The 16,312-nt window shown below is 41.9% G+C and overlaps 1 protein-coding gene across 3 annotated transcripts; it reads left to right on the plus strand.

Annotated features, from left to right (window-relative positions):
- The first annotated feature begins 8,433 nt into the window (after positions 1-8,433).
- skor1b (SKI family transcriptional corepressor 1b) lies at positions 8,434-16,209 on the plus strand. Of its 3 annotated transcripts, none has more exons than XM_004553055.3 (8): positions 8,434-9,587; positions 9,979-11,723; positions 12,050-12,149; positions 12,243-12,347; positions 12,462-12,521; positions 13,112-13,186; positions 14,790-14,864; positions 15,442-16,209. In XM_004553055.3, the coding sequence occupies exons 2-8, from the start codon at positions 9,996-9,998 to the stop codon at positions 15,537-15,539; spliced, it is 2,241 nt and encodes a 746-aa protein (XP_004553112.2). In that variant the 5' UTR covers positions 8,434-9,587; positions 9,979-9,995; the 3' UTR covers positions 15,540-16,209. The 3 variants fall into 3 exon arrangements, with proteins under 3 accessions (XP_004553112.2, XP_004553113.2, XP_076741934.1); XM_004553056.3 differs by having other exon boundaries at positions 15,445-16,209; XM_076885819.1 differs by lacking the exon at positions 8,434-9,587 and having other exon boundaries at positions 9,599-11,723.
- Positions 16,210-16,312: the final 103 nt, after the last annotated feature.

Below are 16,312 nucleotides of genomic sequence, written 5' to 3' on the forward strand. Positions count from 1 at the left end.
AGATTGCCACCAGTGGTGCAGTAATTTTGTCTTGCTGATCATAAAGTGTCCGAGTGGGTCATTTTGATTATGACACGCTAATTACATATTGCTTTGCCTCTTTGTGTATTCTTCCCCTCAAACTCAGAGCGACCTACAGTCTTTAATGGTAAGCTTTTATGCGTTGGAGGGAAGAAAATAGCAGGAAAAGATCTCTGTCTATGTTCCTGACGGCTATGCTGCATGCATGCTTCACTGCTTCCCTTTAAACTTCCTAAATTGTGTTTCACAATAAATAGATGCCCAAGCCCTTAACTGCCAGTATTAGATTAGATACCATTAGATGTAATAGAAAATTCTCTCCCTGTAATATTTTCATAAGAGTTTGAGGCATTTGATTAATCTGACCACATTTTATTGCATTAATGATTTTTTTTCCTTCCCACTCTGCTGTAAAGACATTGTATACAGGCTAATGCTGTTTTCTCTCTCCCCACTCTGCTCGCTCTCATTCATCCTCAGCCGTTATTGCAATGCATTGTTGATGAGGTGAGTCGGCGTCTTATGTGCTTTCACTCCTAAAGTCATTCCTAATGGAGTGGAAACCTTATATTTTGTTTCCTAATGAAGCACAGGAGTGGCAGACAGCTCCGCTTGGGCTGTCCTTTGGCTGCCTGCAGGTTGAAGCCACCGGGCCGAGCCTCGCTGCTCTGAGGGAGACAGCGGGGGATGCTGGGCCGGGGCAGCAGACAGCTTATGCATGAACTTATACACAGGATGCGGGAAGTCTTAAAGAAAAAAATCTTTTAAAATACTCCATTGGAAGTAGAGGTGCGGATTTAGAATTTAACTTAAGTAAACATATGAACTTCAACACTCTGGTACAGTGGTTAGCAGCGTGGCCTCACAGGAAAAGGGTCCTGGGTTTGAATTCACCCGCCAGCTAGAGGCTTTCTGTGTGGGGTTTGTATGTGCTCCCTGTTTATGGGAATGGGTTCCCTCCAAGTTCTCCGGCTTCCTCTCATAATCCAAAGACATACATGTAGTGTTAACTGGTTATTCTAAAACATCATTGGGTGTGAATGTAAGCATGAATGGTTGCCTGTCCAAGGTATACTGTGCCTTTTGCTCTATGATAGCTAGGATAAGGTCTAGGCCTCATGACACTTGACTCCTATGACCCTGAACTGATCATACTTGGTTGGCTGGATGAAAGTGTGAGAGCAGCATCAGCAAAATATGCGTTAATTATGAGTAGTTAAAGAAACCATTAAATAGCAGATATTTTTATGAGTGTCATGTTTTAATGCCATAATTGGATGATCAGATGTTAATCAGATTTTGTAAACGAATCTGTGGTTTTGTGTCATATCTGTCTATTACATACATAATGAAGGTACAGCCAACATGATTTTACTTTAATTGAACTCGAACGCTGGGGGAAACAGCTAACCTTGCGTTGGAGAACAGCATCTCTAATTTAATTGGCACTAAAACTGAAGTGTAAAAATAAGTTGGCGCACTCACACGTGTTCTTTGTTCGTGCTAAGCTAAGCAAACTAGCTGCTCAGTCTAGCTGCAAGTGCCTTAATTAACTCTCTGATAACTTGTAGCTGCATCTGTCAGATGCTGTAACATCTCCATTTTAAACAGTGTAGCAAAGTAGAACACAGAAGAACTCAAGTGAAGTACAGCTCGCTTTAAATCGATATACTTTCAGCTATCAGAAACATCTGTAGTTTATAAAGGAAAGAAAATACAAGAAAAACTGAACCGTTGAGGGGTCGCTGCCTTTTTTTTTTCTTTGTCTCTGAAAATTAATGCAAAGTTGTTCTGAGTGATCACCTGCTTCCTAAAATTAAACATTGTATTTAACACAGATCCCACATCCTGTGGGAGATAACGGATACCACTGTCCACAACAATTATCCAAAAATCCAGTGAAGTATCATCTCCTGAATAGTTCACATAATGGACCAACACCTCACTAACTAACTTTATGTTGTTTTTTCCCCCTTTTTTGTCACCTCTCTGCGCATCAGTGCATTAACACATCGGATTATTCATTCAGATCTGCATCAGAAATCGAGGATTTCGTGACCCCAGTCGCTGCTTTAATGCTGTGTTCAGCCAGAACTGAAGCGGTGATGGCTCTGTGCACTCAGAGTCTGTGGAAAATCTGAGCTATTCTGAGCTGAGGTTTCACAGCAAGGTCACTTTTAAAACAAAATGTCTCCCCTGCTATCTAGGTCACAGCACATTCTGTTACTTTCTCCGAAACTTCCTCCCTTCCTTCCTGCAGCTTATAATTAAACACACACAATTATCCCAAATTTAATGGGATTTCAGAACCAGGCTTTTATTTAAGAGGTAATGAATAATATTTTAATTGCATATGTAACTGTGAGATCGAAATGTGCTCCTCTCATCACGTGTAATTACTATGCCACATTTTTCTCGTGTAATATTCTATGAATGCGATCAATAACTGATGAACATCTTTTTGTATCAGTTATTAATTATGAAATGTTCCAGGAGGATGAAAAAGAAGAGGCATAGGTGCACTGAAAACATATGGACTGAGTCCTTTTGTTTATTGATCTCTGTAATTAATGATATAATGCATGTCACTGAAGTAGTTTGACCTCTGAACCGATCATTATTCGGAGTGTAGCAGCATCAATCAAACTGCGCTTTTCTCAGATCTATTTCTGAACACCCCCTCAGGGACAGACAAAGCACCCACTGTATCCTCATTTCTATTCAGCTGACCGTGGCCTTAGTATGAATGATTTAGACATCTGTACATCAGACACAGACAGTATGAGAAGCAGTAATGTGAGATTTTACAAGCCGCTGCTGAAGTTCATAAAGAACACAGTGTTTGCTTCGCTGCCTCAAACTCCCAGAGAAGAAAAAAAATCATTTCCTTTATAGGACTTTGGTGTATTTACTGATTTGTTGTTCTCTCTGTTCCACCTCGGAAACAACATGTATTTACTCGTCTTGGCGAGATGTTGTTTTTGTGTCCAGTAATGACAGGCTCAGTGGTGTTATTCGCCCTCTTCACATCATAATGACTATATGAATGTTTGCCTTTTGGATAGAGTGGCGGCCAGATTGTTTGGGCTATCCGGAAAAAGCGACATGCATCACCGCCCAGCCTGGGGTCTAGAGGTGGTGTGTGGTGTTTATGTCCCACTCCAGCAAGCGTCCCAGGCTCTCCTTGGGACGGGTGTATTAGAATAAGTCATTCCGCTGTTAATTTAAATGGCTTAATACATCACTCTAAGGTGGCAGAGAGATGTGAGCGGCAGAGGGAAGGAATATGAGAGAGAGAAGCCAAGGGGTGTTTCTTCAATATCAAATGAAATTGAATCCTGTGTTACCTCACTTTTGCTGTTTCTCAAGCAGCTCCCAGGCTATTAATGGAAACCTGGAACAGGATTGGTTCAGTCTTACGGTTCTTTAATTTCACCACAGCTCCCAGATGTTAGGTCTTTGTCTCATTGCTGATCCCTTGCTGATCTATGCTGTTGTCTTTATCCCGCCTCCAGTCCGCTGTGGCTGTGTGTTGTGTTATTGGGTCAGGTGAATCTATCAAGGACGGAGAGTTGGGCAGTTCACACACCAGGGGGATAATTACAGGGTGATTGGTGTCCTCACGCTCTCTGCTCTCACTATCTTTGTCTCCTCCCTGCTAGCCTCACCCTTACATGAACGCACACAGCATGCCTGGTATTGGAAGTCGACCAAAAAAAGGAAAAAAAGAAAAGCTTCTTAGTCCCGGGATCCCGGCCCTCTTACCTTCTAGATCTCGGGGGCCCAGTTTGAACCAGCTGTGTTTGTTTGACAGAAAACATGCGCGTCATTGTTTACAGATGTTTTGCACTTATTTACACCACCTCATTGTGCAGAACACAAGAGACAGCACACTGGATTTCTGCACTACCTCCACATCTGCTGCTATTATTACCCTAACCTCCTCCCATGGATAATTCATCACCCTTACCTTCCAACCACATTCTCTTTCTGTCTTACTCAGCCTTGATTCCTCACATCTGCACGTCCTTTCACGGTCATAATGACACACTGCTCAAGTTGAATTAATTACTTTGTAAAACCCATTCCAGTTTTCACTCTTTAAGGAATAGGTTGTCATTTTGGAGGATACCCACCTTTGCGGCCCTGGTGAGAGTTAGCAACTTAGCTTAGAGGACCAATGCCGCTCTTCTGTCTGTCATTCAGACTTGAAGCTAGAGTCTAGAGTCTTAGCTTAACTTAGCATAAAGATCAATAATAGCTGGCCTGGTTTTCTCCAAAGATAAATATACTCTGAGTGTGTTTCTAGTCAAGACACTTTCATCTGTTACCATGTGGAAGGTCAAAGATTCATGAGAAATTTTCAGTTGAGTCACCAGCATGCTCACTTTTAACTCAGGGAAATAGTGAAGAAACTTAAAGCCATGCAATAATTATTTGTTTTTATTTCAGTATGAACATACACAAGCCTAACCTCTTCACAAAATATACTGGGTCAGAAAACCCACCAGATAATGAAGTCGAAGCATCCCAGTGCAATTAAATATCTCTTCTGACTATCAACTACAATACAAATATTGTGAGGTCAAATAATCCCACCACCAGCTTGTGTGTGTGTGTGTGTGTGTGTGTGTGTGTGTGTGTGTGTGTGTGTGTGTGTGTGTGTGTGTGTGTGTGTGTGTGTGTGTGTGTGTGTGTTTTATTTTGTTTTCTTTTTTTAATATGTTTAACAAATACTTAGCTAACCGTGGTTAGGACCCCTGTCAGTCACGTGACCAGGCGGAGTCTCTGGTTTGTACCAGCTGCTTCCTCACCTTTGCTGTGCCGGTTTTATAGTGACAAGAATGTAAATCATGCACTTAAAAAAATGTTGTCCTGTGTTGTCCTTTAAGCAACACCTCTTTACTCTCCTGCGTGTTGGATGCACCTTGTATTTCATTGTATATTTATTCGTGCGCTTTTCAAAGTTTGTAACCTTGAAAACACGCTTTCTTTGGCGAGGGGAGGGAGGCTTTTATATTTTTGTGTTAGACATGTTGCTGACAAGTATGTTGCACGCCCTCTCACCTGCATGTGATCTTGATGGAAATCTCTGGTTTTTTGTTCACGCATACGCGCGCACACACTTTGCACTTCCCGACTTTGAAAACTGCCAATAGAGCAACAGCAGGCTGTTTCAGCACTCTGGACAGTTCCTCCACAGAGACCCGCGGGGATGTTTGAACCGGAGGCTCTCCTCAGCAACACCACCACTCCCACCCAAGTAAGACTGGGGACACCAAGGCTGAGTCCAGCACTGAGATTTGCCACTTCCAGATCCTGATTGTGTGTGCGCGCACGCACAGATGACTCCACTGGAGTCACACAACCCTTCCCCCACATACGCATATCATCCACCCAGAGCTATTCTATCTGTATGGAAATTTGGGCTCCACAGCTGGAATCCCACAAAGCACTGTCATCTACTAATAGTTATTATCGCTTTGGCCTGCTCCCTCACAAAAACCCTGCAATACAAGCACATCGCATCTTTATGGTAATGCCCTACAATAACAGCCCCAAGCTATGGTGCATAGACCTTTGTTATCATTACGATAATTCCCATTCTCACTTGACTCCTCATTACACTATTGAAACTGCTCGGGGTTGGATATAGACAAATTCCTGTATCTCCCTTTATTACACTGTAGCATACAGTGATAGTGCACAGAACTTAGGGTCCCTAAATACTCAAGCAGTCCCTATAATGGCAATTTAAGAGTTGTTCTTATGAATTAGCAGCAGAGAGATCTGTTTGCTATAGCATTAAGGCGCTTTTGAACTTGGTTCTTGTTGGGGATGAACAGAGTGGAGTTTAAATGCAGATTGGATTATGTTTGACAAAACTCTGTTTATTTTTATTATACTGTAGAAAAGAAATAGCAAAATTATTTTGAGGTCCTTTTTTCTTTGTCAACTGCTTTCTTCAAGGTCAATTTTACTTCACACATTAAAAAAACTTCTATGGTCTTCTATGGTTAAAAATGAATTAATGCATATTAGGTTGTTTCCAATGTAATTTAACACATATTTGCTACAGTGTTAATATCTAGAATATATTAGTATATTACTGTCTTTTTGTCAGCATTATTTTTCGGTACTGGTGGTAAATATAGCTTTACATATCTGATCTCAAAGTTAAGTTAAATGCTGCTACGACCGTTTGATTTCTTTGTGTATTTTTTATTTTTCTTCCTTGGATTTTTCTATTTTATTTTATTTTATTACTTTTTTGTCCAGCGTCGACCAAAATCTTCATTCGCTGCCATCAGGATCGTGAACTCTGTGCTCTGAACTCTGCATCTTCAATCATGAAGCTCATTGCCTTTAGTGACTGCTTTAGCTGCATGCTCGATCTAATTGTATTACACATATTAGTATGGGCAAAATGCATCTTTGAATCAGTGTGATGTTTGCTCTCTGATGGGTGCAGAGTTCATCATGAGAAAAAAAGGATTTGAATTTGCCAGGAGGTTTTCTCTCTCTCTCTCTCTCTCTCTCTCTCTCTCTCTCTCTCTCTCTCTCTCTCTCTCTCTCTCTCTCTCTCTCTCTCTCTCTTGGCCTGTTTTTTCCAAAACAGACGAGTCTGTGATTTACGACACACGCCTTCTACGATGCGCTTCAGGTCAGCTCTATATTGCAAGCAAGGCTCAGAGAGACATGGCAGCTTGTGTCCTTGCATCTCTCCATGAATGCCCGCACAAGGCCTCTGGATTGCACAAAAAAGTAATTGCGGAGTGATGGGCACAGCTTGTCCCGTGCAGCCTGTGTCCCACACTTGAAGGCTCTCCTCGGAGCACCCTCATTGTCACATAGCCTTTTAGCACCTTTGTTCCTTCCTTCCCTCAGGACCTCACAGCTCACCATTGGCAGATGAGTCCCTGTCTGTGACAAAAGGGTCCCTGCGCTCAGCCTCATTTGATGCTGTGATGAACTCCCCCCCCCCCCCCCCCCCCCCGCCCCCCCTCACTCACACTCAGCACACACACACTGCACACCTCCTCCTGCGAGAAGAAATGTTCCGTTTAGCGGTGGAGGATGTGGGGGTCAGGACCCAGGGGTGGGCTTTTAGGAGACAAATAAACATCAGAGCAGGAGAGGGGTGATGACTTGTTTACACATTAGCGAGCATTTAGCAAGTCTCACTGTTTTCGGCGCGTCTCTCCGGTGGCCTCTCAAACAGCTGATCTTTCTCTTTTGTTGTCCTTCCAGCTCACGATCAACACCGGTGGAATCATGTTGAACAGTCTCAACTTGATCTTGATGCGTACCTGATCAGTCCTGGATCACGTGTCTTTTATCCATGAATTACTGCGCATCGCCCTCTCAGAGAGAGCAAAACCGGGAAGATCCAGAATAATTAGCCTGCAGCACTTTTGCCAGTGATTGTCATCAAACAGTCTCTTGCACATTTTGCGCTGCTCTTACCCTTCCAGTGTTTTTTTTTAACCTAATCAGGCAAACACACACATACACGCATTTGAACACACTAACTCACAAACTGCATCTTTCTAATACCATCTAATGAGGTGATGACCAACCACTTGTTATAATTGCTTCAGTCTCCTTTTAATTTTCAAGCTTATTAATCATATGTAGAGTTATTTAAGAATGCATAAATTAATCTTAGATTAAAAAGCCTATCAAAGCTTCAAAACAATTAAAGAGTAAGGTAAGATTTCCCCTGGGCTGGCACTTTTATTTTAATAGAGTGTTCAGGTGATTATCATACTTTGATGCAGCACTGTGATTAATGCAGACACACTTTTAAACGAGCTGTTCTGGCTTGCACACATAAAAAGGTAGAATAAGCACGAACCTGACGATGACCTCACTGACTTTTTTTTTTTTTTTTTTGGAGGGTGGGCTACTTTTCCCATTTCCTCGCCTGTAGGTGTGGTTGAAAATCGCTTTTTACACACCACTTCCTGCAGAGAGGGAGTCCTGCGAAATAAGTCTGTAGCATTAACAGGAGGTCGTTGTCAGTCTTTTGAATACTTGAAAGCATGCTCATTTGGAGTGGTTCAGTCTGTCAACACAACTTTTGATTCATCTGAATGTAACACCGGCTGTTAACGGGGTTTACTCTGCTGCTTCAGTGATCAACGGATATTGCCATTCAATCTGAATCTGGTTACTCATTTGAGATGAACAACACCATCGCATTCTCCTTTTTAGCAAAAATAAAAGAATATTTTTTTATCATACAATGTGGACATTAATCCCATTAATTTGCATTCGGCGAATATAAATGTTTCTACTTCCACATTTAACGCTGACTGGACAGAAATCTGCATTAAATTCATAATTCTGATATCAGTAATATGCATTTTTATTAGCATTTTGCAACTGTTTTATTATTATTATTATTATTATTATTATTATTATTATTATTATTATTATTATTATTATTATTCGCGTGGTATCACATGGTACACCTCTCAGAATAAGTGAACAATTACAGATACGTTGTTATTACCGCTCTGCCCCACTGGGGTCGATGGGGCCAACGGGATCGTGTCCTGTTACCTTCATTAATATTACATGACTGCCTGTCGCAGCACTTGTGCCAGATGAAAACAATTAATCCAAACCTTTATTGGCTTTTAAAGGGTAAATGTTGGTCGTTTATGGCACGAGGCTTCACAGTTTTCTTCTCGTGGATGCCTTTCTTTCAAAAAAGAGGGAAGGACCCAAGCGAGAGATCACCAAAGTGACCTTATAGAGCAGCTGGTGATTGTCACAGCGCGCGTTTAGGCCGGGGAGCTGGTAAACGGCGTGTCCGTGGGAACACAGCACATGATGAAGGCCTGAGCGCCGTATTCATAGGCGGACGCGCACAACAATGTGTTGGGGGGTCCCTGCTGTTTTTAGCGGAATGCCTGATCCCACTGCAGCCTCCTCCGTGCATAATGCCAAATAACCCTGAGAAGGAGCAAAAAATAATGAAACGCATGTAACCGACACCACATCATGACGGAATTATGATAAAATATTATATATATTTTTTAATTTAAATGTATTTTTATCATATTTAAAATATAAGAAAGCCGATTGCTTTAAAAAACAACAACAACAACAACAACGATTTATTCATTTATTTAATGTATCTTTTCTAAACACTTTACCCAATAAACCTCCAGGCTGCTTTGAGACTAAGCACTCAGATCAGCTCATCTTCATTGGTCATGAATCCATAGTTAATTCAGACTGCCTGTGTGAGTGGGAGTGTCTTGCCATAAGTTTTGCCGTCACTTGATTGCGATCGTTGTAGTGGAGTGGGGGGGCTGTACCACAGTCTGCCTGCCATGTGGACTCTGCTGCTGCTGGTGGCGCAACACAAACCATCCGCACACACTGAGAGGGGAGCAGAGAGGCGGGAGGGAGGCGGTGCTGCACGGACAACTGCGTCCCACTCCTAAAGCAAACATCTTCAAGTCCTCCAGCGCGGAGTTGTCATTGCTCCGACATTCACTTGATCACAGCTTTGTCGTTCACGGCGGAGGGGAGCTGCGCGAGCGTCTGAGGTGAGTTTGGGAACAGACTTTGGGCAGCAGATGCACTGAGTGTTTTTGGGGTGTTCCTTATTATTTACGCGCAGTCTCTTTGATATAATCGTGTTCATACACTGAAGAGGTTTAAGATATTAAAGCAAATATAATTCCGTGAACTTTAAGCGTGGAATAGCTTATATGATTTCTCTGCAATGTCCTAAACACGAGTGTCTGCTTTAAAGACTAATTTCTAAAAATAAAGCATCAGCTTCGTGTGTCTTAAATTAAAAACGAAGGCCTGCAAATGACTTGTCCTCGACCTAAAAACGCTGCAGTGAAAGCTAATTATAAAGCTGGAGTTTTGGCGTTCGTTTAACTCACGTGTTCATATCAAACCTTGCTTTTCTTTTTTTTTCCCCTGCAGCTTCTAGGCCTCCAAGGATGGACTCGATACCTGCGGGGCGAGACTCCACTTCCTCGCCAAACTCCAAACAAGAACTTTCCTACCCGAGCACTAACTTGAAGCCCAACCAGGTCGGAGAGACTGTGCTGTACGGAATACCGATCGTGTCTTTGGTAATAGACGGCCAGGAGAGACTGTGCCTCGCACAAATATCCAACACCTTATTGAAGAATTATAGCTATAACGAGATACACAACAGGCGTGTCGCGCTGGGGATCACTTGCGTCCAATGCACCCCTGTCCAGCTGGAGATCCTGCGGAGAGCAGGGGCGATGCCCATCTCCTCCAGGCGCTGCGGGATGATCACTAAACGCGAGGCAGAGAGACTTTGTAAGTCCTTCCTAGGAGCTCACTCGCCCCCCAAACTTCCGGAGAATTTTGCCTTTGATGTGTCCCACGAGTGCGCCTGGGGGAGTCGAGGCAGCTTCATCCCGGCCAGATACAACAGCTCCAGGGCCAAGTGCATTAAGTGCTCCTATTGCAACATGTACTTCTCCCCGAATAAATTCATATTTCACTCCCACCGCACGCCGGAGTCCAAGTACACGCAGCCAGACGCAGCTAATTTCAATTCTTGGCGGCGGCATCTAAAACTAACAGATAAAGGCAGTGCCATGGAGATTTTACACGCGTGGGAAGACGTGAAGGCCATGTTCAACGGGGGGAGTCGCAAGAGGACGCTGCCAGGCAGTGGGTCCGGGTCTAGCTCTCCTTTGAAATCACACGAGCCCAGCCGTCCACAAAGCTCCCCGGAGATCCCCGCAAAGATCCTAAGCTGCGAGGGCAGCCGGGGTGCTATGACGAGCACGCGCAGCTACCCGGTCATCCCGGTGCCCAGCAAGGGCTTCGGGATAATGCAAAAGATCCCACCGCCCCTCTTCCCTCACCCATACGGGTTCCCGGCTTTCGGCCTGTGTCAGAAGAAAGAAGACGGCATGATGGGCGAGCAAAGCAAAGGCGGCCTCCCGGGTGTGCTGTGGCCTGCCACCAAGGACAGCGCCTACCACTCCTTCCCCATGTTCTGGCCCGCGGCCGGCGCGCTGCCCATGCCCCCATATCCCCAAACCCACCACAAGCCCCCTCCAGAGCTGCTGTGTCCGCCCAGGCAGACTGACATGGACATGTCCGAGCACAGTGACCGCAGCACCAACACATCGAAAGACAGCGCGGTCGATAATGACCGATGCTCCAGCACTCAGTCTCTGCGCAACGAAGAAGACAAGTCAGGGGACGAGGGGAGGCCGGCGGAGGGGGTGCCGCTCCAGCCCCGGAAAATCAGCTACGTGTCGGCGTTCAGACCTGTCATCAAAGACGCTGACTGCATCGCCAAGCTGTACGGCAACAGAAGCGCGTACAACGGCTGTCGCACCGGTTACTTATCGCCCGACTTTTTAAGCGAGAGCTCGAGCTACCGCTCTGTGTCCCCGTGCGTAGACAGTGAGGGCGAGCCAGACGTGGACGTGGAGACAAACAAAACGCAGGACGAGGAAGAGGAGGAGGGCTCCCGGCCTCTGTCTTCGGTGTGTCCTCGGACTCCCCTAGCTTTGACACACACCGTTTCACCACACGATTCTGACTCTAAAGGCCTGCAGGAGAGCAGCCTGGTCGATTCCCAGAAAACGAGCCTGCACGTGGCCCAGTCCTCTGAAAGAGAACTGCAGACCAAGCAGTTATCAGAGAGCCACATAGCTGCACCTTTCACCGAAGTGAGTGACTTCAAACACGGGCGATAATTCAGAGCTGTAATTTTCCCCTGAAGATCGGGTTCTGTTCTTTTTGCCTGTATGTGTACGTTTCAGCAGAGAAATGTGTGCTTGTGGGGGAATTTCTGTCTATGTTAAAACAGTGTAACACAACAAAAGGCATTTCCACATCACTTAGGAGGGGGAATAAAATCTTTTATCGTTTCTCTAATAAAATATCTATACATTAATTAAAGGTTTTCATTATTCATTTTTTTTATGTTTTACTCCATTACAAATATTTTTTTTTTCACCAAACTTCAAAGAAGTGGTAATTCTTTTTCCTTTAGGTTTACACACCAGAGAGGAGTGAGCTGCAACAAAGGAGCAGTCCGTATCAATTCAGAGCTGCGAATTACCCGCCTGGAGTAGGCCTACTTACAACAAACGGTTAGACTTTTATTTTCCTGCCTTTGTTTAAAAAAAAAAGAAAAATGAAAAAAAAAGGGAGGGAAAAATTATATCGACTTATTTTGTCTTAAGATGAGAGTGCAAGTAAAGAAGAGCCGTCTTCCACAGTGGAGGAGATCGAAACGAAATCTTTTAACGAACAAAGCAGCGAGGAGCACCAGCGAGAGCCGGATGAAGGTAAGTTACACCGAGGTCAGAAAAAAGGGATTTCAAACAAAACAAAAAAAAAAGCTCAGTAGATGTGGGACTACATTTTTGCCGAAGAACTTAATTTATATTATGTGTACTCAGGCGAGGACGCGCCACCCAGAGCTCTACCAACACAAAGGGACATACAAAGTCTGGCAAAAGGTAAGCTATCTACTGCTTCTAATATTATTATTATTATTATTATTATTATTATTATTATTATTATTATTATTATTATTATTATTATTATTTACATTTGACGTAGCCTACATTATTGAGTTTTTCTCCATCACATACATTTATAAATATAAAAAAAAAGCTCATGAGAGGTTGTAGATTAGCGGGCCTAAATTTTATAAATCAAGCAAAACTTGAGTCAGTTTCAACGTCCTGTCGCTCATCTGCACCTTCAGAGTCTTTGTATTTTCGAGGTGGAGCGACCTTTAATTAAAAAATTAGAAAAACTGAAGTTAAAGTTAATAAGACAACACCTCAGACTTTCCACTTTCATCTTTTGTTACATAAATGTGGGGTTTGGCGGGGGTGTCGTCTGCAGTCCAGGAAGACCTGCTCTGAATTTTCAGTGCAGATGATGATGATGATGTGCTCATCACTGTCATTAAAAATAGCAAAAGTGTCCTACATGGAAGCTGATGGGAAAGCCCTCATCTTTTCTCCTTCAACACCCGGCGTTTTTGTTTGATTTTGATTTGTTTCTTTTTCTGTGTTTATTTATTTGTTTATTTTTGCAGAAGAGCTACAAAAGCAGCTCTTGGAGCAGGTGGAGCTGAGGAAAAAGCTGGAACGTGAATTTCAACATTTAAAAGGTAAGCTAATCTCTGCCACGGTGCATGTAAAGGCAAATGTTCCTCCTCTCTGTGACTGAGGCCAAAACATAAGCCTTAATATATCAAATCCACCTCAGCAGTAGTTCCCATGTGCTGCAGCGGAACTAAATAACTGCTGCTTTTAATCTGATCTACCTTTGCCCCTTTTTCATATTGATATACTGAATATATGTTTTTTTTTTTAAATATATGTGGACAGCAGAAAAAAAAGGGTAACTTTAAAAAGTCAGTGTTTGATTTTTATGAAACACTAACTGAAAAATATCTATAATAATATAATTATATATAAAACGGTTCCCCATCCACCACAATGAAAAATGTTACAGAACATTCCCATCTGCAGTCCATACATTAAGACCATCTGGATATGACACTAACAGCTTCACACTGGCAATGTAAAGATCATGATTTTGAAAATGAAACTAACCATGTCCTCAAGAAGCAGCTGCATTCAGGTGATTAATCAGGTGAATATCAGGTGAGATATGAGCAAATATTTTTTTTGTAACTTAAAATAATTTTATCCACCTTTTCTTACAAACAAATAAATACCTTTTTTCTGAAACATATTATATAGCAATATGAATATTTGGCAGACTCATATAAAAATTGAGAATTGATGTAATACCCAAAATATGTGCACTGGTTGCAGTACAGGTAAAGATGAATAGAAATTAAGATAAACCTGCAAGAATGGAAACTAAACGATGTCACATACAGGTAGTTAAGTGATGATGAAGGCTTCCATATATAAAACTATTTGTTTTTCAAAATTTTTGGAAAGAAATTAAACCTATATGTGGCCCATTTAGCATATATATATATATATTAAAATTATTATTAAAAATCTAGGGACAAGACAGTAAAACTTGTTAATGTTAACCCTGTAATATCATTAATATTGGAAACTTTTTTTAAAAAATTTTGATACCTAGCATAATCATCCTATTACTATATCTGAAAGTAAGACTGTTATGAATATAAGAGTGGTGAAGAAACATTATCAAACAAAAATCTGAGCAGATGTTATGATGTAACATATTTAAAGGGTATTCCGTTTATATTTCTCCTAATATAAACATGTCCTTGCAAATGCTTTTTTTAACTTTCATCAGTGGCATCAATATTTTAATTATAGGTCGGATTTATTTTCATTTAAATGCTATAAATAAAAAAAATTATTGTCATAAGAAAATGTTTTTGTTTCCAGCTGAAGGCATGCCCGGGTGTTTGCTACCGTTGATGCCCTTGGTTTGTAGCTTTAGCTTGAGAAGAGCGCCCTCTACTGATCAGCTGCCCGACAAGTTTAGTACATGCATCTGTTATGAATGGCATCAGCCTCTTAAAAGCCTTAATTTATAAGAAACTATTGCCTCTCTCTAAACAAACATTCCACTTTGTTTGTTTATGCTGTGGAGGTTACATGATTGTTTAAAATGACAAAGATCAGAGGTGCAAACATTTCCTACATGGTTCTGTCAGTAACTTTGGGGACAGCGGTGGCTAAAATGAAGGGTTTTTTTTCTGTCTGTGAAATAATTGTGGTTGGTTTACTGACTCAGATCTTTTATTTGCTTCTCAGATAATTTTCAGGATCAAATGAAAAGGGAACTTTCCTACAGGGAGGAGATGGTCCAGCAGCTTCACATAGTCAGAGGTGAGAAAAATAAAGCAAAGGCAGCGCACACAACAGCGTTTCAAGATGTTTCTAACTGTGGGATTTACAGATATTTTATAGCTTATTTTTCATGTAAAATCACCGGCGACAGTCTATGTGCTCAATTAGGTTTATTTTACTGTTTTCATATATAACGGACAAGCCTGATTTTTCACATGATCTCTGTTTTTGGCATCGGGGGTGCAAAGTGGTGAACAGTATCATAACGTAACTTTATATCAACAGATATTAGTGGCCAGCTCTTGCCTCTTGCGTGCACACTTACCCCAGTGAATTGCTCCAGAAAGAGAAGGTCGAAGGGTAATTGTGGATGGACAGGCTATTTGAGTGGATGGTCCACAGCCTCTTTAAACGCTTCCAAACTACTTGTTTTGAGCAACTCCTACTCATATCATGAATCGATCATATCATCATTTAACTGTAAACGTGCAGTTGTGTTTAACTTGTCTTATGTAGGTCTAAATATTTAAACAGCAGCAGCCTCGGTAATCCCCAGCAGGATGATTTACGCTCACATGCGCGTGCACTATTGATTGTTTGATCTCCTTCTTCATAGAAGCTCACGACGCTTTACACCATTTCTCCTGTAAGATGTTGACTCCTCGCCACTGCACCGGATCCTGCTCCTTCAAATCGCCTCTGCTACCACCGTGAATCAGACACAGGGGCGCGAGGACGCAGCCACAGCTTCTGTTAAAAACCACACCACGGGAGATTTAAAAACCACCACGGACACTCTGAGCCAAGCTGAAAGTAGTCTAAAGTGTAATTACCTGTAATATTTTAAAAAAAAAAAAAAGTTAAAAAAAAGTGGATCTCCACCCTCAGCGTTTATGTATCTCGCATACAGTGATTTGTTTTATTGAAATTATCCCATCGATTATTATAATTTGTGGCAAAGTGCAATGACAATGTATGTTTGTTGTAAAGGTGGGTTATTATTTCTTCTTCTTCATTTTTTCCTCCCCCTATCAACAATAGCAGCTTTGATTAGACTGTTCATTGCTCCTTATCCTCTCAGTATTGTAAATAAGTCTACTAATTTTAATGTGTTCTTCCATGCAGGCCAGTAGCTTACCTTGGATGTTATGCACTTTAAACGAGTGGTGGGAATTACAGTAAAAAACAAAGCAAAACAAAATACAAAAAAGCCTCCGCGTTGAAATACAGCATATTTATTTCTGTAGCGGTCAAACTATGCCTATTTGCTGTTGGAAATTTGAAAAACACAGAAATTAGTAGGCTGAATTAGTGCATCTGCGACCTTGTAAGCAGTGACATATCCTATTAAGAATAGTCTATTCCTCCATGTAATATTTGTTTTTGTCGCTAATGAATAAATCATTTTATTTAAAGAAGTGTGATTTATTTCCCCCCATATTTACATTTCTTTTTACCTTTTTGATTCCCACAACTTTTTTTTCTTT

This window comes from Maylandia zebra, linkage group LG7 (assembly GCF_041146795.1).
Source record: "Maylandia zebra isolate NMK-2024a linkage group LG7, Mzebra_GT3a, whole genome shotgun sequence".
NCBI classification, from domain to species: Eukaryota; Metazoa; Chordata; class Actinopteri; order Cichliformes; family Cichlidae; genus Maylandia; species Maylandia zebra.

Bases quoted from the DNA above. Each gene is read 5' to 3' on its own strand.
- skor1b (XM_004553055.3), top strand. From the start codon at position 9,996: ATGGACTCGATACCTGCGGGGCGAGACTCCACTTCCTCGCCAAACTCC. The intron at 12,522-13,111 runs GTAAGCTATCTA...TTATTTTTGCAG, and splicing joins CATACAAAGTCTGGCAAAAG to AAGAGCTACAAAAGCAGCTC. The intron at 14,865-15,441 runs GTGAGAAAAATA...CCTTCTTCATAG, and splicing joins GCAGCTTCACATAGTCAGAG to AAGCTCACGACGCTTTACAC.